The 22,944-nt window shown below is 49.5% G+C and overlaps 1 protein-coding gene, 1 long non-coding RNA gene and 1 pseudogene across 20 annotated transcripts in view; 2 read left to right on the top strand and 1 right to left on the bottom strand.

The window, feature by feature from the left end:
- Nucleotides 1-1,403, top strand: part of SMARCA4 (SWI/SNF related BAF chromatin remodeling complex subunit ATPase 4) — a 100,305-nt gene extending 98,902 nt beyond the window's left edge. For all 19 annotated transcript variants that reach the window (XM_078360570.1, XM_078360571.1, XM_035285434.3 and 16 more), the window contains one exon: nucleotides 942-1,403. In XM_078360570.1, coding sequence (XP_078216696.1) covers nucleotides 942-974 — 33 coding nt within the window. In that variant the 3' untranslated portion in view covers nucleotides 975-1,403. The remainder of the gene's footprint in view (nucleotides 1-941) is intronic.
- LOC128930509 (uncharacterized) lies at nucleotides 854-21,358 on the bottom strand. The gene is made up of 2 exons (XR_008478636.2): nucleotides 21,148-21,358; nucleotides 854-2,746 (listed from the first exon to the last, which is right to left on the bottom strand). It is a non-coding gene; the product is annotated as an uncharacterized LOC128930509 (long non-coding RNA).
- Nucleotides 17,959-18,492, top strand: LOC108589596 (large ribosomal subunit protein eL34 pseudogene; annotated as a pseudogene).
- Nucleotides 21,359-22,944: the final 1,586 nt, after the last annotated feature.

Raw genomic sequence — 22,944 nt, forward strand, 5'->3', positions numbered from 1 at the left:
GAGCATGATGGTGCACACCTGTAGTCCCAGCTACTCGGGAGGCTGAGGCAGGAGAATTGCTTGAACCCAGGAGGCAGAGGTTGCGGCGAGCCGAGATTGTGCCATTGCACTCCATTCTAGGTAACAACAGCAAAACTCCGTCTCCAAAAAAAAAAAAAGGCTTTATGAGGCCAGGCCTGGTGGCTCACACCTGTTAATCCCAGCACTTTGGGAAGCTGAGGCAGGAGGATTACTTGAGCCTGGGAGGTAGAGGCTGTAGAGAGCCATAATCGCACCACTGCACTTCAGCCTGGGCAACAGAGCAAGACCCTGTCTTAAAAAAAATTTTTTTTTTTTTTTTTTTAATAAAAATAAAAGGACTGGGCACGGTGGCTCGTGCTTGTAATCCCAACACTTTGGGAGGCCAAGGCGGGTGAATCACAAGGTCAGGAATTCAGAACCAGCTTGAACTACATCGTGAAACCTGTCTCTACTAAAAATATAAAAATTAGCCAGGTGTGGTGGCACACGCCTGTAATCCCAGCTACTCAGGAGGCTGAGGCAGGACAATTGCTCGAACCCAGTAGGCGGAGGTTGTAATGAGCCAAGATCGCACCACTACACTCTGTCTCAAAAAAAAAAAAAAAATTACATGAAAGCGCAAAGATCTTTCGCAGTCAGGAAGAGCCAAAATGTTTTGGAAGCTGTAGGTCAGGGGCCCAAGGCCAGGCAAGTGACATGGGACAGAGCAGGGAAGGCACATGGAGCCTCACGGGTCCCAAGAGAGTGAGTGTGGGCACAGGGACTGCTGCTCTAGAGAAACATGAAGTTGGGGTGTGGCCGTGGTTGCGGCAGCTTCTGTGGCCAGCGTCAGTTTTTTTTTTCTTGAGCAAGTTTATTTAATGCTTGGCAGGCCTCTGGCAGGGGCAGCTAACACTCACTCTCTCCTGTCTCCTCTCCAGGACCGCTCAGGAAGTGGCAGTGAGGAAGACTGAACCCCGACATTCCAGTCTCGACCCCGAGCCCCTCGTTCCAGAGCCGAGATGGCATAGGCCTTAGCAGTAACGGGTAGCAACAGACGTAGTTTCAGACTTGGGATAAAACTGTATAAACAAAAGAATCTTCCATATTTATACGGCAGAGAAGCTGTAGGACTGTTTGTGACTGGCCCTGTCCTGGCATCAGTAGCGTTTGTAACAGCATTAACTGTCTAACAGAGAGAGAGAGAGAATTCGGAATTGGGGAACACACGATACCTGTTTTTCTTTTCCTTTCCCGGCAGTTTGGAGTCACTGTAGTTCAGCGTGGATGCATGTGCGTCACCGTCCACTCCTCGTACTGTATTTTACTGGACAGGTCAGACTCGCCGGGGTATGTCAGTGTCACTGGATGTCAATCAGTAATAAATTAAACCAACAACAAAACGCACAGCCTACAGGTGGACTCATGCCTGGCTCCCCGGGTTTCTGCCAGCAGTAGTGGCGGGGCCACCTCATGTCCAGGTCCCCGTCCTCCCAGCACCAGAACCCATGGGGCCCATTTCACAGAGGAGGATCCTGAAGACGTGGCAGGGAGAGAGGACTTGCCTGGCTATGCAGGTGGCCTTTGCTGCCACAGCTCTCCAGCATGCATTCACCTGGGTCCTACGGTGCGGGGAGCAGGTGGCTCTGTCCCTTCCCTGCCTGTGGCCAGGGCTGGGTTGTGGAGACCCTCACAGAAACGGGCAGACGTCACATAGAGCTCTCGGTCAGGCCCATTCTGCAGGAAGCTCAGGGCATAAAGCGCAGGAAGCCCGGTGGTCAGGAAGGGCTTCTAAATCCAGAAAATAATTTGAGGTTTTCTTTTTTGTTTCTTTTTTGACACGAAGTCTGTGTCGCCCAGGCTAGAATGTAGAGGCGTGATCTCGGCTCACTGCAACCTCTGCCTCCCAAGTTCAAGCCGTTATCCTGCCTCAGCCTCCTGAGGAGCTGGTGTTAAAGGCCACCATGCCCAGCTAATTTTTTGTATTTTTAGTAGAGACTGGCTTTCATCATGTTGGCCAGGCTGCTCTGAAACTCCGACCTCAGGTGATCCACCCGCCTTGGCCTCCCAAAGTGCAGAGAATAGCCTGGCCATTAATTTTTGTGTTTTTCTTAGAGGCGGGGTGTCAGCATGTTACCCAGGCTGGTCTCGAACTCCTGAATTCAAGCAATCCTCCTACCTCACCCTGTTTTATAAATCAAGACAGGGTATTGCTCTGTTGCCCAGGCTGGAGTGCAGCAATGCAGTCAGCTCACTACAGCCTCAATTCAGAGCTCAGATAATCCTCCTCCTGCAGCCTCCACAGTATCTGGGTCCACAGAAGTGTGCCACCAAGCCCAGCATCGATTTTTAATAGCGGCTTTGCAGTCTTTAAGTCTGACATGTTGGCCAGGGTGGTCTTGAGCTCTTGACCTCGTGATCCATCTGCCTCAGCCTCCCCAAGTGCTGCGATTACACTGTGCTCGGCGGCTCTTGTTTTTCTTTTGAAGGAGTCACCCCTGGGTCAGCTGAGCTGAGACGTCAGTTGGTGATTGGTCAGAACTTTCGTCCAAACGCTGAGTTAGTGGCTCTGCCCAGGCAGTTTGCAGGCTGGCCCTACCTTTGCTTTCTGCCCGTGGTTCCTCTCGGGGTGCACTTGAGTTCTGCTGGGCAGAGACATGCATCAGGCTCTCTTTGGAGCGACCTCAGGTGATCTGCCCGCCTTGGCTTCCCCAAGTCCTGGGATTCCTGGCATGAGCCACCGTGCCTGGCAAAAAAAAAAAATTGAGATGAGTGTCGGTCTGTCACCAGGCTGGAGTGCAGTGTCACAATCTCAGCTCACTGCAACCTCTGCCGCCTGGGTTCAAGCATTTCTCCTGCCTCAGCCTCCCAAGTAGCTGGGACTACAGGCATGTGCCACCACACCCAGCTAATTTTTATATTTTTTAGTAGAGATGGGTTTTTACCATGTTGGCCTGGTAGTCTGGATCTGTTGACCTTGTGATCCACCCACCTCAGGCTCCTAATGTGCTGCGATTACAGGTGTGGGCCACCGTGCCCGGCCCAAAAAAAAATTTTTAAGGAAAATAATTTTTAAGAGAAAAAATGAGGGGAGCCTACAGAAACAACTTTGTGTGACCACCTGTGCGAAGCCCATTTGTGGGGTCCCGGGGACATATTAGCTACAGTGCAGGTGGGTGGTCCGGGCTGCAGCCCCAGCTGGCCCAGATCTCAGACATCGACCTTGGCCTGGAACCAGCTTGGTCCCTATGTGGACAGTGAGCCCAAGCCAGGGGCCTCCTTCACCCACGTGAGGTGACAGCTGCCAGCTGGCCGCTGCCCTTCCTGCCCTTGCTCACCACACGTGCCCCTCGGGCAGCTCTCTCTCTCAGTCCTGCTGCCCAGCGCCTTTCTCCAAACAACCCCCAGGGCTGCGGGACTTCATTCCTGTTTCCCACATGATGCAAGTGCGGCTCAGGGAGGTTGAACCGCTGGCCTAAGGCTACACTGATCTGAGCCGGGCTTTGGGGAGCACGCAAGTCCTCAGGGGCTGCTACCTGCTCTGGGGTCTGAAGCCAGGGACACTAAGACTTGAAGGTTAAGTGGTCCCCTGGAACCGAGTGGTGGACTAAGCAATGGGGGAACAGGTGGGTGTGTCCCCAGGAGTGGCTTCCACAAGACACGACTGAGTGGGACCTTAAAGCTGAAGCATCGACGGTCAAGGCATGATGGGAGCCCATGGGGTGCCCTGACACGGCCTGGACTAGGAGGGGTACTAGGAAGAATAGGGACCTCACACCTGGTAGGTGGCCAGGTTCTTTCCCATCCCACAGGCTCTCCTAGAGTTTTTTTTTTTTAAACAGTATTGCTCTGTCGCCCAGAATGGAGTACAGTGGCGCCAGAGCTTCCAGCGTAGCTGGGACTACAGGCACACACCCACGCCCAGTTAATTTTTGTGGGTTTTTTGTTTTTTGAGATGGAATCTTTTTTTTTTTTGAGGCGGAGTTTCGCTCGTTACCCAGGCTGGAGTGCAATGGTGCGATCTCGTCTCACCGCAACCTCCACCTCCTGGGTTCAGGCAATTCTCCTGCCTCAGCCTCCTGAGTAGCTGAGATTACAGGCACACGCTACCATGCCCAGCTAATTTTTGTATTTTTAGTAGAGACGGGGTTTCACCAAGTTGACCAGGATGGTCTCGATCTCTTGACGTCGTGATCCACCCGCCTTGGCCTCCCAAAGTGCTGGGATTACAGGCGTGAGCCACCGCGCCCAGCCCAGAGTCTTACTCTTGTGGCCCAGGCTGGAGTGCAATGGTGCAATCTTGGATCACAGCAACTTCCACCTCCCAGGTTCAAGTGATTCTCCTGCCTCCGCCTCCCAACTAGCTGGGATTACAGGCATGCACCAGCACACCTGGCTAATTTTTTTTTTGTATTTTTAGTAGAGACGGGGTTTCTCCATGTTGGTCAGGCTGGTCTCGAACTCCCGACCTCAGGTGATATGTCTGCCTTGTCCTCCCAAAGTGCTGGAATTATAGGCGTGAGCTACCACGCCCAGCAATTTCTGTATTTTTAGGAGAGGTGTGGTTTTGCCATGTTGGCCAGGCTGGTCTCGAACTCCTGACTTCAGGTGATCTGCCTGCCTCATCCTCTGAAAGTGCTGGGATTACAGGCATGAGCCACTGTACCTGGCCTCTCCTAGAGTCTTGAACTCCTGACCTCAGGTGATCCACCCACCACTCCCGGCCTCTCCTAGAGTCTTGCTCCCATCATGGAGTCTTATTTTGCTTCCCTTGAGTTTGGGTGGATTTGGGACTCACTGGTAACCAACAGAGTTCAATAGAAGTGACATCATGCAACTACTAACAGGAGGTCACAAACCACCACGGCTCTGCCTTGCTCACTCGCTCTTGAATCTCCAGTTGCCATATAACAGCCTGACTGCCTTTTGGCCGGAACTGCCATTTTCCAGTAATTCGCCAGAATGACGGACACAAAGGGAAAGAGGAGAGGCACTCGATACGTGTTCTCCAGGCCTTTTAGAAAACACGGAGTTGTTCCTTTGGCCACGTAGATGCGAGTCTATAAGAAAGGTGATACTGTAGACATCAAGGGGACGGGTACTGTTCACAAAGGAACGGCCCACAGGTGTTATCATGGCAAAACTGGAAGAGTCTACAGTGTTACCCAGCATGCTGCTGGCATTGTTGTAAACAAACAAGTTAAGGGCAAGGTTCTTGCCAAGAGAATTAATGTGCATATTGAGCACATCAAGCACTCAAAGCCGAGATAGCTTCCTAAAACGTGTGAAGGAAAATGATCAGAAAAAGAAGGAAGCCAAAGAGAAAGGTCCCTGGGTCCAACTGAAGCGACAGCCTGCTCCACCCAGAGAAGCACACTTTGTGAGAACCAATGGGAAGGAGCCTGAGCTGCTGGAACCCTGTGAATTCATGGCATAATAGGTGTTCAAAGAAAATAAATAAATAAAAGACCTCTGGACTGTAAAAAAAAAAAAAAAAAACAGCCTGACTTCCTAGAGCTTGCCCTTTTGTGAGGAAGCCCAACCAAGCCCGTGCTATAAGACCACCAAGACCATGGGAACAGAGAGCAATGGCTGCCCCAGCCCCAGCCTTCAGCTGTCATGAGCTGTATCAAAGACCCTGGGCCTATACTGCCACGCTGAGCCCTTCCCACACTCCTGACCGATAAAACCACGAGAGCAAATAAACCCACTGTTTGAAGTCACAGAGCTGCTAGGCAACTAGTCACTGGAACATCATAAAACAATTTTTTTTTTTTTTTGAGACGGAGTTTCGCTGTTGTTACCCAGGCTGGAGTGCAACGGCACGAACTCGGCTCACCGCAACCTCCGCCTTCTGGGTTCAGGCGATTCTCCTGCCTCAGCCTCCCGAGTAGCTGGGACTACAGGCACGCACCACCATGCCCAGCTAATTTTTGTATTTTTACTAGAGACGGGGTTTCACCTTGTTGACCAGGATGGTCTCGATCTCTTGACCTCATGATCCATCCGCCTCGGCCTCCCAAAGTGCTGAGATTACAGGCGTGAGCCACCGCGCCCGGCCTAAAACAATTTTTTTTTTTAATTTTTTATTGCATTTTAGGTTTTGGGGTACATGAGCTGAACATGCAAGACAGTTGCATAGGTACACACATGGCAGTGTGTTTTGCTTCCTTTCTCCCCTTCACCCACATTTGGCATTTCTCCCCAGGCTATCCCTCCCCAGCTCCCCCTCCCACTGGCCCTCCCCTTTTCCCACCAATAGACCCCAGTGTTTAGTGTACTCCCCTCCCTGTGTCCATGTGTTCTCATTTTTCATCACCCGCCTATGAGTGAGAATATGTGGTGTTTCATTTTCTGTTTTTGTGTCAGTTTGCTGAGAATGATGTTCTCCAGATTCATCCATGTCCCTACAAACGACACAAACTCATCATTTCTGATTGCTGCATAATATTCCATGGTGTATATGTGCCACATTTTTCCAATCCAGTCTATCTTCAATGGGCATTTGGGTGGGTTCCAGGTCTTTGCTATTGTAAACAGTGCTGCAATGAACATTCGTGTGCATGTGACCTTATAGTAGAATGATTTATAATCCTTTGGATATATACCCAGTAATGGGATTGCTGGGTCAAATGGAATTTCTATTTCTAGGTCCTTGAGGGATCGCCACACTGTCTTCCACAATGGTTGAACTAATTTACACTCCCACCAACAGTGTAAGAGTGTTCCTTTTTCTCCACATCCTCTCCAGCATCTGTTGTCTCCCCTAAAACAATTTTTTAAATGACAGGGATTTAATTAAACATGGAAAGATCTTGAGAACATTGTTGAGGATGGAGAAAGGGATGGCAGCTGAGATGGTCTCCTTAGGAGTGCTGAACAGTGAAGCAGATGTCCCGCTAGATGCCAGTTTGGACACACACTGGATCCCGGATATGTATTGTGGACCATATCACTTCTAATCACATTTAGAGAAAGCTGTGTCAGGACACACCCCAAAACACAACACCCTGAACTGCTGCTATTACCCTTGGCAGTGGGGGAGGGAAGAGTGGAGTTAAGAGATTCCCCAAGGTGGTCAGGTCATCTGGCCATTTTATTTTTGAGATGGAGTTTCGCTCTTTTTTTTGCCCAGGCTGGAATGAAGTGGCACCATTTCAGTTAGTTCACTGCAACCTCTACCCCCAAGTTCAAGTGATTCATTCTCCTGCCTCAGCCTCCCACGTAGCTGGGATTATGGGCACCTGCCACCATGCCCAGCTAATTTTTATATTTTCAGTAAAGACAGGGTTTTGCCATATTGGCCAGACTGGTCTCAAACTCCTGACCCCAGGTGATCCACCTGCCTTGGCCTCCGAAGTGCTGAGATGACAAGTGTGAGCCACCGCACCCAGCCCCCTAGCTGTTTTCAGAACCACTTTTTGGGCTGGGTGCGGTGGCTCATGCCTGTAATCCCAGCACTTTGGGAGGCCAAGACCATCCTGGCTAACATGGTGAAACTCCGTGTCTACTAAAAATACAAAAAATGAGCCGGGTGTGGTGGCACATGCCTGTAATCCCACCTACTCAGGAGGCTGAGGCAGGAGAATCATTTGAACCTGAGAGGCGGAGGTTGTGATGAGTCGAGTCTGTGCTACCGCACTCCAGCCTGAGTGACAGAGTAAGACTCTGTCTCAAGAAAAAAAAATTACCTGCTGGAGTGTTAATATAAATGAGGTGTCCAGAGCCCAGCTACTCCCAGTTGACCCATGTCTGATTGTGCTTCTGTGTCTGCACGTCACAAGTGGCCACTGGCCTCCACAGAGTCTATCTCAGCTGCCATGCCTTTCCATCAGGCCACCCCAGCCAATCGCCACCCTCCTCACTCATTCTCCTCCCTAAATATCCCCTCAACCCACACACCTCTCTCTCCACCCTTGGCCTTCACCTGCTCCAGCCCCAGCCCCGTGGCTGGCTAGACCAGCATAGCCAAATCCTTGGTAATCCCAGCACTTTGGGAGGCTGAGGTAGGAGGATCACTTGAGCCCAGAAGTTCAAAAGCAGCCTAGGCTCTACAAACAAATTTAAAACTTAAAAATTCAAAAAATGATAAACACTTGCAGTTTCTTCTTAAGAAAGTCCTATGCAGGACAATTTTCAAAGCATATTTCTGGCCAGGTATGGTGACACATGCCTATAATTCCAGCTATTTGGGAGGCTGAGGCAGAATTGCTTGAACCCAGAAGGCGCAGAGATTGCAGTGAGCTGAGATTGTACCACTGCACTCCAGCCTGGGCAACAGAGTGAGACAGTCTCAGTAATAAAAAAGAGGCCAGGCAAGGTGGCCCACGCTTATAATCCCAGCACTGGGAGGCCAAGGCAGGTGGATCACCTGAGGTCAAGAGTTCAAGACCAACCTGACCAAAATGGAGAAACCCCATCTCCACTAAAAACACAAAAACTGGCCAGGCATGGTGGTGCATGTCTGTAACCCCAGCTACTCGGGAGGCTGAGGCAGAAGAATTGCTTGAACCTGGGAGGTGGAAGGTGCAATGAGCCAAGATTGCACCATTGCATTCCAGCCTAGACAACAGGAGAGAGACTCCATCTCTTTTTTTTTTCTTATTTTTTTTTTTTTATAAAGACGGGGTTTCACCATGTTGGTCAGGCTGGTCTTGAACTCCCGACCTCAGGTGATCTGCCCGCCTTGGCCTCCAAAGTGCTGGGATTACAGGCGTTAGCCACCACACCTGGCTGAGACTCCACCTCAAAAAAAAAAAAAAAAAGGTGAAAACAGAAAAGAAAATGCTAGCGCGTATGCTGAATAAATAAGCACTTTGAGAAGCTGACAAGGAGGCTAAGCATGGTAGTTCATGCCTGTAATCTCAGCACATTGGGAGGCTGAGGCAGGAGGATCACCTGTGCCCAGGAGTTTGACACCAGCCTGGGTAATATAGAAAGACACTGTCTCTACAAGGAAAAAAAAAAAAAAAATCAGCCAGGCATGGTGGTGTCTGCCTGGAGTCCCATCTACTCAGGAAGGTGAGGTGAGAGCATCACTTAAGTTGAGGGGTGTGAGGCTGCAGTGAGCTGTAATCCCACCACTGCCCTCCAGCCTGGAGACAGAGCGAGACTCTGTCTTAAAATAAAAAAAAAAGGAAGTCTGACACAGACTCCAACTCCGATGAGCCTTGAGCATGTTATGCTCAGTGAAATAAGCCAGAACAAAAGGACAGATACTGTCTGATTGCACGCATAAGAGGTCCCTCGAATTGTGGAATGGCGGGTGCCATGGGCTGGGAGCAGGGTGGCCAGAGTTTCCGTTTGGGAAGATGAGAAAGTTCTGGAGATGGATGGTGGTGCTGGTGGTTGCCCAACCCTGGGAACGTGCTTGATGCCACCGAACTGTGCCGTTAAAAGTGGTTAAGATGGGCTGGCTCACCCCTGTAATCCCAGCACTTTGGGAGGCCAAGGCGGGTGGATCATGAGGTCAGGAGATCAAGACCATCCTGACCAACATGGTGAAACCCCGTCTCTACTAAAAATACAAAAATTAGCCAGGTGTGTTGGCGCATACCTGTAATCTCAGCTACTCGGGAGGCTGAGGCAGGAGAATCACTTGAACGCAGGAGGTGGAGGTTGCAGTGAGCCGACGAGATCAAGCCACTGCACTCCAGCCTGGGTGACAGAGCAAGACTCTGTCTCAAAAAAAAAAAATAATTAGGCTGGGCTTGGTGGCTCATGGATGACACAAGGTCAAGAGTTTGAGACCAGTGTGGCCAACATGGCAAAACCTCTCTCTACTAAAAATATAAAAATTAGCCAGACACGGTCGTATGCACCTGTAATCCCAGCTATTTGGGAGGCTGAGGCAGGAGAATAACTTGAACCTGGGAGGCAGAGGTTGCAGTGAGCCATGACTGCACTCCAGCCTAGGTGACAAAATGAGACTGTCTCCAAACAAATACAAACAGGTTTTCTTAATTTAAAAAGGAAAGAAAAGGAGAATCTTCTTGTGGCAGGCGCCTAGCCCTGTCCAGCACTGAGACAGGGATGATGTCTCTTCCCTAAGACCACCAGTTCCAACCAATTCAACCCAGGACGGAGCCCCAATCAATTCCAGGCAGGGCGATGGTGTCACCTTATGAACTAAGACCCAGATTGAGGAGAGCAGACACCGAAGGCCTGGGGGCCCCCTGCAGAGGGTTCTCACCAGCTTTTTCTCCGTGGATTCCCATTGGCTATTGGCAGCAGAGTTAGGTCAGCAGGCAAGGGATGCAAGAGGCCACAGCACCCTTGACATTGAGCTGGAGGACAAGAGTGTGTCACTGCTGACGCACAGAAGCTGGGGAGGCCAAGGTTAGTCAGATGACTCGGAGGGGCTTTAAACAATCTTTTCTTGTTCTCTTTCCATCCCTCTGCCCTTGTTTCCTACCTTCCTTTTTTTCTTTTTTCTCATCTGTCCCATTTTCTCCCTTCATTTCTTTCTGTTTTCTTATCTTTTTTAATTACTATTATTTTGAGATGGAGTTTTGCTCTTGTTGCCCAGGCTGGAGTGCAGTGGCATGATCTTGGCTCACTGCATCCTCTGCCTTCCAGGTTCAAGTGATTTTCCTGCCTCAGCCTCCTGAGTAGCTGGGATTACAGGCATGTGCCACCATGCCCGGCTAACGTTTGTATTCTTAGTAGAAATGGGGTCTCACCATGTTCACCAGGCTGGTCTTGAACTCCTGACCTCAGGTGATCCGCCTGCCTCGGCCTCCCTAAGTGCTGGGATTGCAGGCATGAGCCACTGTGCCCAGCCAGTATTATTAGTTTTTAAACAGGGTCTTGCTCTGTTGCCCTTACTGGAGGGCAGTGGCACGATCCCAGCTCACTTCAGCCTCAACCTTCTGGGTTCAAGCAGTCCTCCTGCCTCAGCCTCCTGAGTAGCTGGGACCACAGGCACGCACCACCACAGCCAACTAATTTTTTATTTTTTGTAGAGATGGATTCTTGCTGTGTTGCCCAGGCTGTTCTCAAACTCCTGGCCTCAAGAGATCCTCCTGCTCCAGTGTCCCAAAGTGCTGGGATTGCAGGCACGAACCACCATGCCTGACCCCTGTCTCTGTCTCTCTGTCTCTCTGTCTCTCTCTGTCTCTCTCTCTCTCTCTCTCTCTCTCTCTCTCTCTCTCTCTCTCTCTCTTTCTCTTTTTGAGATGTAGTTTCACTCCTTGTTACCCAGGCTGGAGTGCAATGGTGCGATCTCGGCTCACCGCAACCTCCGCCGCCTGGGTTCAGGCAATTCTCCCGCCTCAGCCTCCTGAGTAGCTGGGATTACAGGTACGCGCCACCATGCCCAGCTAATTTTTTGTATTTTTAGTAGAGACGGGGTTTCACCATGTTGACCAGGATGATCTCGATCTCTTGACCTCGTGATCCACCAGCCTCGGCCTCCCAAAGTGCTGGGATTACAGGCTTGAGCCACCGTGCCCGGCCCGTCTTTCTTTCTGTTTCTAATTACGGTGAAATACATGTAATATAACCTTTACTATCTTAACCATTTTTTAAAAATAGGGCCTCACATTTTGAGGAATCTGATGTTTCTTTGACAAAACTGTCTGTACCTCTTAATCCTTTTTTTTTGAGACAGAATCTCGCTCTGCCGCCCAGGCTGGAGTGCAGTGGCGCAATCTCAGCTCACGGCAACCTCTGCCTTCCAGGTTCAAGCAATTCTCCTGCCTCAGCCTCCTGTATAGCTGGAATTACAGGCACCTGCCACCACACCCGACTAATTTTTGGATTTTTAGCAGAGAGGGTTTTGGCATGTTGGTCAGGCTGGTCTCGAACTCTTGACCTCAGGTGATCCACCTGCCTCAGCCTCCCCAAGTGCTGGGATTACAGGCATCAGCCACCATGCCCAGCCCTCTTAAGCATTTTTTTTTTTTTTCTGAGATGGAGTCTCTGTATCCCAGGCTGGAGTGCAATGCCGCAATCTCGGCTCATTGCAACCTCTGCCTTCCAGGTTCAATCAATTCTCCTGCCTAAGCTTTCTGAGTAGCTGGGATTACAGATGCGCACCACCATGCCCAGATAATTTTTGGTTTTTTGGTTTTTTTTTTTTTTTTAGTAGAGATGGGGTTTCATTATGTCGGTCAGGCTGGTTTCAAACTCCCGACCTCATCATCTGCCAGCCTCAGCCTCCCAAAGTGATGGGATTATAGGGATGAGCCCAGGAAAATTTCGTATTTTTGGTAGAGATGGGGTTTCACCATGTTGGTAAGGCTGGACTTGAACTCCTGGCTTCCAGTGACCCTCCTGCTTCAGCCTCCTGAAGTGCTGGGATTACAGGTGTGAGCCACTGTGCCTGGCCAATACGACACTCATGTAATGAGGCCCAACATATGAGACACGAGGGACAAACACCCACTGCCCCGTCCCTGTCCCCGTCCCCGTCCCCCGTCCCCAGATCAGGACCCACAGCTGTGCAGTTTTCAAGGTTGTAGCCACTGGATACTTGTGTAGTTGACCTTCAGTCTCAGTCAGGATGGAGTCCTGGACTCTGGCCCATCTTGGCTCCTGCCAACATCTTGCCTCCAGTCTTGGTTCTGCCACAGTCCCCTGATGCCAGTCCCCTGATGCCAGTCCCCTGATGCCAGGTAGCAGAGAGTCTGTTCCCCAGCACCCACAACTGCCGTGCTCACCACTGGGAAATGGAAGAGCTCGCAGCCCAGGCCTTTGTAGACCACCCGCAGACTGTGGTCAGCAAACACCTGACCTTGGCCCTTGGGAACCTCCAGGGCATCTCAGCCAAAATACAAACAGAATCTGGAGCCAGGCACGCTGGCTCATGCCTGTAATCACAGCACTTTGGGAGGCCGAGGCAGGCGGATCATGAGGTCAAGAGATCGAGACCAGCCTGGCCAACATGGTGAAACCCAGTCTCTACTAAAAATACAAAAATTAGCTGGGCAAGGCCAGGCTTGGTGGCTCATACCTGTAATCCCAGCACTTTGGAAGGCTGAGGCAGGGGCATCATGACGTCAGGATTTTGAGAGCAGCCTGACCAATATGGTGAAACCCTGTTTCTACTAAAAATAGAAAAATTCGCTGGGCATGGTGGCGGGAGCCTGTAATCCCAGCTACTTAGGAGGCTGAGGCAGGAGAATCATTTGAACCCGGGAGGCGGAGGTTGCAGTGAGCCAAGATCGCGCCACTGCACTTCAGCCTGGGCGACAGAAAAAAACAAAAACAGAATCTAACCTTTTCTGACGGCCACTGAGGATGCCTGTGAGCACCTGAGTTAGGGCACATCCCTCCTCTGCTCCGAACCCTCTATGGCCCCTGCTTGGGGTGGAAGCCAACGTTCTGCCTGAACCCCCTAAGGTTCTGCCTGCTCTACTTTGTCACGTCCCTGCCCCCACAGCCTCCTACTCCCTCCACTCCAACCACACTGGTTTCCCTTCCCCAGGGGAATGTTCCAACCTTATTTCCATCTCTGGGACCTCACATCTGCTCTTTCCTCTGCCCTCAGCACCCTTCCCTCAGCTTTACCTTTAGTTTTTTTCCCCCCATGTCAGCCTCCCAAGTAGCTGGGACTATAGGCATGCACCACCATGCCTGGCCAATTTTTTTATTTTTTAGTAGAGAAGAATGGACGGGGAATGTCTCTCTATGTTGCTCAGGCTGGTCTCGAACCCCTGGTCCCAAGAGATCCTCCCGCCTTGGCCTCCCAAAGTGCTTGGATGACCATTGTGAGCCACAAACCCTGGCGTTCCCTTAGTTTATCACTATTAGATCATACTGCTAGCTGGGCGCAGTGGCTCACGCCTGTAATCCCAGCACTTTAGGAGGCGGAGGCGGGTGGATCACGAGGTCAAGAAATCGAGACCATCCTGCTCAACATGGTGAAACCCCATCTCTACTAAAAATACAAAAATTAGCTGTGTGTGGTTGTGCGTGCCTGTAGTCCCAGCTACTCAGGAGGCTGAGGCAGGAGAATCGCTTGAACCTGGGAGGTGGAGATTGCAATGACCTAAGGAGGAACCACTGCACTCCAACCTGGATGATCGAGTGAGACTCCATCTCAAAAAAAAAAAAAAAAAAAAAAAAAAAAGATAAATAAAAATAAAAATACACAGATATCTCCTTTCCTGGGGGTCTTTCTTTTTTTTTTTTTAAAAGATGAGGTTTCGGCCGGGCGTGGTGGCTCACGCCTGTAATCCCAGCACTTTGGGAGGCTGAGGCAGGTGGATCACGAGGTCAAGAGATCGAGACCATCCTGGTCAATATGGTGAAACCCCGTCTCTACTAAAAATACAAAAAAATTAGCTGGGTATGGTGGCGCTTGCCTGTAATCCCAGCTACTCGGGAGGCTGAGGCAGGAGAATTGCCTGAACCCAGGAGGCGGAGGTTGTGGTGAGCTGAGATCATGCCATTGCACTCCAGCCTGGGTAACAAGAGCGAAACTCTGTCTCAAAAATAAAAATAAAATAAATAAAATAAACATGGGGTTTCAACATGATGGCCAGGCTGGTCTTGAACTCCTGACCTCAGGTGATCCACCCACCTCAGCCTCCCAAAGTGCTAGGATTAGGGGCGTAAGCCACAGCGCCTGGCTCCTGGGGGTCTTTATTTCTAAAGATTTTCAAGCCACTACAACTTTTTATTTTGTTTTTTTTTTTTTGAGATGAAACATTCTTTATTTTCCAGAACCTTCTTTAAGATACATCAATAAGTGAAGCCAGGATATAGAACAGTATGAATGGGTACTACAATCTACAGGGGGAAATGGAGGGGAATATGATGTACTCTCTTCCTTGTATATGCTTAGAATGTTCTAGAAAAATACGCTTAAAATGTCAGCAGTCCTGACCAGGCATGGTGGCTTATACCTGTAATCCCAGCACTTTGCGAGGCCGACAAGGATGGAGTACAAGGTCAGGAGTTTGAGATCAGCCTTACCAACATAGTGAAATCCTGTCTATACTACAAATACAAAAATTAGCCAGGTGTGGTGGTGTGGGCCTGTAATCCCAACTACTTGGGAGGCTGAGGCGGGAGAATGGCTTGATCCCAGGAGGCAGAGGTTGCAGTGAGCTGAGATTGCATCATTGCACTCCAGCTGGGGGACATAGCGAGATTCTGTCTCAAAAAAAAAAACCAAAAAACAAACAAAAAAAAGGTTAGCAGTCATAATTGTCAGAGGGGAGGGAACTGGGTGGGATGGAGATTTTTCCATATGTCCACCTTTTGAACCCTTTTGCTTTTTTTTGTAAATCTTTTTATTGTAGTAAAATAGATATAAATGTTATTTGTTATTTATTTTTTGAGACAGGCTTTCCCTCTGTTGCCCAAGCTGGAGTACAGTGGCATGCACGATATTGGCTCACTGAAACCTCTACCTCTCGGGTTCTCCTGCCTCAGCTTCCCAAGTAGCTGTGATAAGAGGTACATGCCACCGTAACTGACTAATTCTGTATTTTTAGTAGAGACGGGGTTTCGCCAAGTTGGCCAGGCTATCTCAATCTCCTGACCTCAAGTATTCTGCCCCACTCTGCCTCCCAAAGTGTTGCAGTTACAGGCCCAAGCCACGGCACTCAGCCCTAAAATTTACCGTGTGTGTGTGTGTGTGTGTGTGTGTGTGTGTGTGTGTGTGTGTATTTTTAGATAATCTCTCTATTGCTGAGGCTGGATCACAGTGTCCTGATCTCGGCTCACTGCAAACTCCACCTCCCAGGTTCAAGCAATTCTCCTGCCTCAGCCTCCTAAGTGGCTAAGATTACAGGCACCTGCCACCACACCTGGCTAATTTTTGTATCTTTAATAGAGACTGGGTTTCACCATGTTGGCCAGACTGGTCTAGAACTCTCGACCTCGGGTGATCTGCCTGCCTCCACCTCCCAAAGTGCTGGGGTTACAGGCGTGAGCCACCACACCCAGCCCAGAGTGATTTTTTTTAAACATAAGTCGGATCACATCGTTCCTGCGTTCAGAGCTTTTCAGGGGTTCGCCATAGTGAAAGCCAATCCTTGCAGCGCTTCGGGCCCACCAAGATCTCCCTCCACCTCATTACCTCTCGGACCTCAAATCCTACCACCCTCTTCCCCCAGGGCCCTAACATCATTCCAGCCACACTGACCTCCATGCCGTTCCTCACACATGCCAGACATGCTTTCTCCCTGAAGGCACATGCAGAAACTGGTCCCTGTCTAGAACACCCTGCCACCAGACAGCCTCAAGGCTAACTCCTCTATTTCAAGTCTTTGCACAAGTAGCATCTTCTCAGTAAAGCTGCCCGAGCAGCGTATTTAAAACCAGTCCCGGCCGGGTGCGGTGGCTCATGCCTGTAATCCCAGCAGCTTGGGAGGCCGAGGCGGGTGGATCATGAGGTCAAGAGATCGAGACCATCCTGGTCAACATGGTGAAACCCCGTCTCTACTAAAAATACAAAAAATTAGCTGGGCATGGTGGCGCGTGCCTGTAATCCCAGCTACTCAGGAGGCTGAGGCAGGAGAATTGCCTGAACCCCGGAGGCGGAGGTTGCGGTGAGCCGAGATCGCACCATTGCACTCCAGCCTGGGTAACAAGAGCGAAACTCCGTCTCAAAAAAAAAAAAAAAAAATAAGAAGAAGATAGCTAACATTTATTAAGTGAGATCAGGAAGTTGCAGACCTGTGTATGTAAAGCATGTCTTTCAGGGGTAAAAGGTAGCATGCCGGTAAGTAACAGGGCAGAGTCAGGAATCCAGCCTGGTCAACATGGCAGGAATAAAACGTAAAGTAGGCTGGGTGTAAACCCAACACTCGGAGGCCAAAATGGAGAATCACTTGAGCCCAGGAGTTCAAGAGCAGACTGGGCAACAAGGTGGGACCCTCTCTACAAAAGAAAAGAAAAACAAAGAAGTAAAATCAGAGCAAATGCTTTAAAGATACTCAAAGATATAGTTGAACTTAAAGCCCATTTTTCCTTTTTTTGAGATGAGCCTTGCTCTTGCCGCCCAGACTGGAGGGCAGTGGCACAATCTCGGCTCACTGCTGCCTCAGCCTCCCAGGTTCAAGCAATTCTCCCGCCTCAGCCTCCTGAATGGCTGGGATCACAGGTGCCCACCACCACCCCTGGCTAATTTTTGTATTTTTAGTAGAAACGGGATTTCACCATGTTGGCCAGTCTGATCTCAAACTCCCAACCTGAGGTGATCTGCCCACCTCAGCCTCCCAAAGTGCTGGGATTACAGGTGTGAGCCACCTTGCCTGGCCTAAAATAAATATTAAAATCTGAAAGTGTTCACATTTTTTAATTCTCTAGGGAAAATAGATTAAAATTTCTTTGACTATTAAAATGACCTGTATTCCAAGTAAACTAAGATGCAGTATCAGAAAAACAAAGCTTTTTAAAGTTACAAAATAAGTACTTAAAATGAACAAAATTATTAAATTTCATCCTTTCAGTTTACACACAAATCTATTTTCTTAATCTACCATATGGCCATGAAAAACAGACAAGATACTTTTTAAAAGAAAATTCGTAAAAGTCCATCGCTTCTGAAACAGGATAAAACGAGATAAAGTTAAAGACTAAGCAGTTAGTTTTTTTTTTGAGACGGAGTTTCACTCTTGTTACCCAGGCTGGAGTGCAATGGCGTGATCTCGGCTCACCACAACCTCTGCCTCCCGGGTTCAAGCAATTCTCCTGCCTCAGTCTCCTGAGCAGCTGGGACTACAGGTGCGCGCCACTACGCCCAGCTAATTTTTTATATTTTTAGTAGAGACGGGGTTTCACCCTGTTGGCCAGGATGGTCTTGATCTCTTGACCTCCTGATCCACCCGCCTCAGCCTCCCAAATTGCTAGGATTACAGGTGTGAGCCACCGCGCCCGGCCTCGATTTTTTTTTTTTTTTTTTAATCAACAAGACAAGGAAATTCAAGAGTGTCCAAAGCTAAAGTGGTCTACATGAGTTCAGCTACAGATAAAACTTAAATCCCCATTTCCTTCACAATCGGCTGCCATCGCAGGAGCAGAGAAAGCCTAGAGCTCTCAGGAACAGTCTTTAGAGCTGGCATAGGGGCAAGCGGCATACAAGGGAGGCACTCAGAATGGTCCAGCATTTGACATATCGACGCAGGCTTTCCTACAATACCACCTCTAACAAAACTAGGCTCTCGGACCCCTGGTAATAGACTTGTTTACCTTTATACCAAGAAGGTTGGGAAAGCACCGAAATCAGCATGTGGCGTGTGCCCAGGCAGGCTTTGAGGGGCTCTGCTGTTAAGACCTAAAGTTCTTATGAGATTGTCCAAAACAAACAAACATGTCAGCAGGGCCTATGGTGGTTCCATGTGTGCTAAATGTGTCCGTGACAGGATCAAGCGTGCTTTTCTTATCGCAGAGCAGAAAATCGTTGCAAAAGTGTTGAAGGCGCAAGCACAGAGTCAGAAAGCTAAATAAAAAATGAAACTTTGAGTAATAAAAATGAAAAGACTTAAAAAAAAAATTAAATCCCCAAAGGCGGGGCTCAGCCACTCAAACCTATAATCCTAGAACTTTGGGAGGCCTAAGCAGGGGTATCCCTCGAGTTTGGGAGTTCGAGACCAGCCTGGGCAACATGGCAAAACGTATCTACAAAAATACAAAAATTAGCTGGGCACCTGTAGTCACAGCTACAGGGAAGGCTGAGGTGGGAGGACCGCTTTGACCCCAGGAGGTTGAGGCTGCAGTGAGTCAAGATGGTGCCACTGCACTCCAGCCTGGGCAACAGAGTGAGATACTGTCTCAAAAAAAAAAAAAAAAAAAAAAAAAAAAAAAATTTAAATCCCCAGGATGAACTTCTAAGACATTGACACAACACTCAAATGTACTAAATTCTCTCTCTTCTACTGTCAGAAGTAGCCATAGCTACCTACATTAATTTAAAATAAAAATTGCAATATATGGAAAGTAAATCTCATCCTAGAGTCACAAGATTTGAAAAACAGGAAATAAACCAGAAGTAAAATAGGAAGAATACAAGATTTCCTAAAGCTAATTTCTTCTAGCTTCCTTCTTTCTTTCTTTTTTTTTTGAGACGGAGTTTCGCTGTTGTTACCCAGGCTGGAGTGCAATGGTACGATCTCGGCTCACCGCAACCTCCGCCTCCTGGATTCAAGCAATTCTCCTGCCTCAGCCTCCTGAGTGGCTGGGATTACAGGCACGCACCACCATGCCCAGCTAATTTTTTGTATTTTTAGTAGAGACGGGGTTTCACCATGTTGACCAGGATGGTCTCGATTTCTTGACCTCGTGATCCACCCGCCTCAGCCTCCCAAAGTGCTGGGATTACTGGCGTGAGCCACGGCTCCCGGCGTCCCCTAGCCTCTTTCAAGTGCTTAGTGACTTCTGCCTATTTACAAGGAAGACCATTTCACATCTTGAAAGAGGCGGGGAATTCCGATTCCACACTGTCATGTCACCTGAGCTGCCCAGACGTTTGTTTCTATTCAACTCAAGAGAAGGCAGCAGCTAACCATGCGTACCTACCACTCCCGGTAAGAACCACAAGCTCTCCCTGTATCCTGTGTATTTTTTGTGTAGCAAAAAAGTGGGTTTGTGGAAGAACAAAGTTTTCTCATCTGACACCGCAAAAGGTGATCATTATAATGCAGCCTGAAAACATCCCAGTTTCCTCTGACAGCCCACCAAAAATGCTTCCCTTCCCTTCTACTAGAACAGGAAGAGCAAGCAGGTTCTTATAAAAGTCCAAGTGCCTACTGGACATCTCCCCTTAGGCAACTAACATCACCCAAAACTACAGGCTAACAGGCTCTGGAGCACACTTCCCAGAGAGCAGCCAGAACCTTCAAATCTGATAACATGGTTTCAAGTTCCATAAAGGCAGGAATAAAGAGTAAGGGTTTCATGAAAGGTTATTTTGAGACAACCGCAAGCAAAGGCAAGTTTTAAAGTACCTACTCCGTACCAAGCACCTTTTTCCAGCATTCTACTCCACTCACACTTAAAGATGCTAAGCACACGTGCCGATGATACAAATACAGACGCTAAGCACACGCGCCGATTATAGAAATACAGACGCTAAGCACACGCGCCGATTATACAAATACAGACGCTAAGCACACGCGCCGATTATAGCAATACAGACGCTAAGCACACGCGCCGATTATACAAATACAGACGCTAAGCACACGCGCCGATTATACAAATACAGACGCTAAGCACACGCGCCGATTATAGAAATACAGACGCTAAGCACACGCGCCGATTATAGAAATACAGACGCTAAGCACACGCGCCGATTATAGAAATATACCAGAACGAACTTTCACAACTAGATACAGCAGGATCTTGTTAAAGACCAAGCCCATTATTTCCAAACATCAATTCTAGATGGTAAAACCTGGAACGATACAGTCAATCAGTCAATCTGTGAAGCACAGCTTGATACAATTTCCCAGGTCATGAAGGGCTCTGACAACCAACTTCGGTTATTTAGGATGGGGCCTTTTTTTCCTTCCAAGAATACCATCAATGACAGACTTCTTCGACTTCGCTTTTTTTTTTTAGTTCCACAGTCACCGAGTGGGGCAAGTAGCAGCCTTCTCAAACAGCATTCTCACTATTCCGAACACTCCGTAATACCGCCACTTCATAGACACATTCATGTTGCTGTTTTTATAGATAAAATTCAAAGGCATGAATTAACCTCTTGGTTAATTCGTGGGTGAAAATACTGAGGCTTAAGGAAGCTAAGAAATGAACCCTGAGCTTGCGGGTTAAGAAACCAGGTCCTGGCCGGGTGCGGTGGCTCACGCCTGTAATCCCAGCACGTGGAGGCGGATCACGAGGTCTGAGACCATCCTGGCCGACGTGGTGAAACCCCGTCTCTACTAAAAATAAATACAGAAATTAGCTGGGCGTGGTGGCGTAGTCCCAGCTACTCCGGAGGCTGAAGCAGGAGAACTGCTTGAACCCTGGCGGAGGAGGTTGCAGTGAGCCGAAATCCCACCACTGCACTCCAGCCTGGCCACAGAGCAAGACTCTGTCTCAAAAAAAAAAAAAAAAAAAGAAAAGAAAAGAAAAAGAAAGAAACCAGGTCCTTTATGCTGAAACTTGATTATGACAGCCTAGCAAAAAAAAAAAAAAAGGCGGGTGGGGGAAGAAAGCAGGTCCTTTAGACTCCCATTCCCAAACACTTACCATTAAGCCACACTGCCACTCAGGGAATGCTTCTAAATCCAGTGACTGTCCCCAACTAGTTTCGCGTCTCATAACCGGATGCAAAGAGCTCTACAGTAAGGATGGGGATGGCGGGAGGGCTCGCTCCCTAAGCAAAGATTTTTTTTCCTTTAACGATTATAGCACCTGTTCCCGATTTCCATCCTCCCCCACGAGCAGAACGCACGTGCCCATCCCCCGCTACCCGGAACCGCTCCCTCCCCACACGCCCCCACGCTACCCAGCAGCCTCCCCACGCCCTTCCCTGCGTCCTCCCGCCCGGTCCCCAGCGACGGCCGCAGACGCGCCCGCCCCGCCCGCCCCTCAGCCCGCACGCTCCCGCCTCCCGCACGCTCCCGCCTCCCTCCCGCACGTTCCCGCCTCCGCCCGGCGGGGTCATCCGCGGGGTCATCCTCGGGGCCTGAGCGCACCCTCCCCGCCGCCTCCCCGAGGTCCTCCTCCCGCGACGCCTCACCAGCACGCGGGGAAGCCGGGCCCGGCGGCGCCAAGACCAGGCGGCCGGCCTCGGGGGCGAGGATGGGCGGGGAAGCGGCGTCCCAGGCTCCCGCGGGCTCAGCTGGCAGAGGAGGCGTCGACCAAGCGGCCCCCGCCCCGGGAGGAACCGCCAAGGCTGGAGCCGCCACAGCCGCGGGAGACACCGACCCGACAGCCCCCCTCAAATGTACCTTATTAACCATCTTCAAGTTCAGAGGCCTTAAAGTGCACGCACCCTGTGGGAGCATCACCACCACTCACCTGCAGAAGTGTTTCGTCTTCCACAACGAAAACCCCAGACCCAGTTCCCGCGTTCTTCCTCTCATCAGCCCCTGGTCTAATCATCACTCTACCTGTATGAATTTGCCTATTCTGGGACATAATAGAAGTGGAGTCAAATCTGTCTGTCCTTTTGTGACTGGCTCATTTCACTCAGCCTTATGTCCTCAAGGTTTATCCGTGTTGGAGTGTGTCTGAAAACCTTGCTTTTTTTTTTTTTTTTTTTTTGAGACGGAGTCTTGCTCTGTCGCCAAGCTAGAGTGCAGTGGTGGGATCTAGGCTCACTGCAACCTCCTCCACCCAGGTTCAAGCGATTCCCCTCCCTCAGCCTCCTGAGTAGTGAGCCACCACGCCCGGCTAATTTTTTGTATTTCAGTAGAGGCAGGGTTTCATCATGTTGGCCAGGATGGTCCCGATTAACTGACCTCCTGATCCACCCACCTCGGCCTCCCAAAGCGCTCGGATTACAGGCGTGAGCCACCGCGCCCGACCATGAATTTCCTTGCTTTTTAAGGTTGAATGATATTCTATTATATTAACGTCAGATTTTGTTTATCCTGATGGACACTTGGGTTGATTCCACCTTTCACCATCTTGAATAATGCTTCTATGAACATGGTATACAAATACTTCTTTGGGGCTCTGCTTTCAATGCTTTTAGGCATATTTCGGATGTGGAATTTCTAAATTAAAAGGTAATTCTTTTTTTTTTTTGAGACAGACTCTAGCTCTTGTCGCCCAGGCTGGAGTGCAATGGTGTGATCTTGGCTCACTGCATCCTCTGCCTCCTGGGTTTAAGTGATTCTCTTGCCTCAGTCTCTTCAGTAGCTGGGACTACAGGTGTGTACCACCATGCCCAGCTAATTATTTTCTTTTTCTTTTTTTTTTTCTTTTTTGAGATGCAGTTTTGCTCTTGTTGCCCAGGCTGGAGTGCAATGGTGTGATCTCAGCTCATGCAACCTCCCCCTCCTGGGTTCAAGGAATTCTATTGCCTCAGCCTCCTGA

Source organism: Callithrix jacchus, chromosome 22 (genome assembly GCF_049354715.1).
Source record: "Callithrix jacchus isolate 240 chromosome 22, calJac240_pri, whole genome shotgun sequence".
Classification (NCBI taxonomy): domain Eukaryota; kingdom Metazoa; phylum Chordata; class Mammalia; order Primates; family Cebidae; genus Callithrix; species Callithrix jacchus.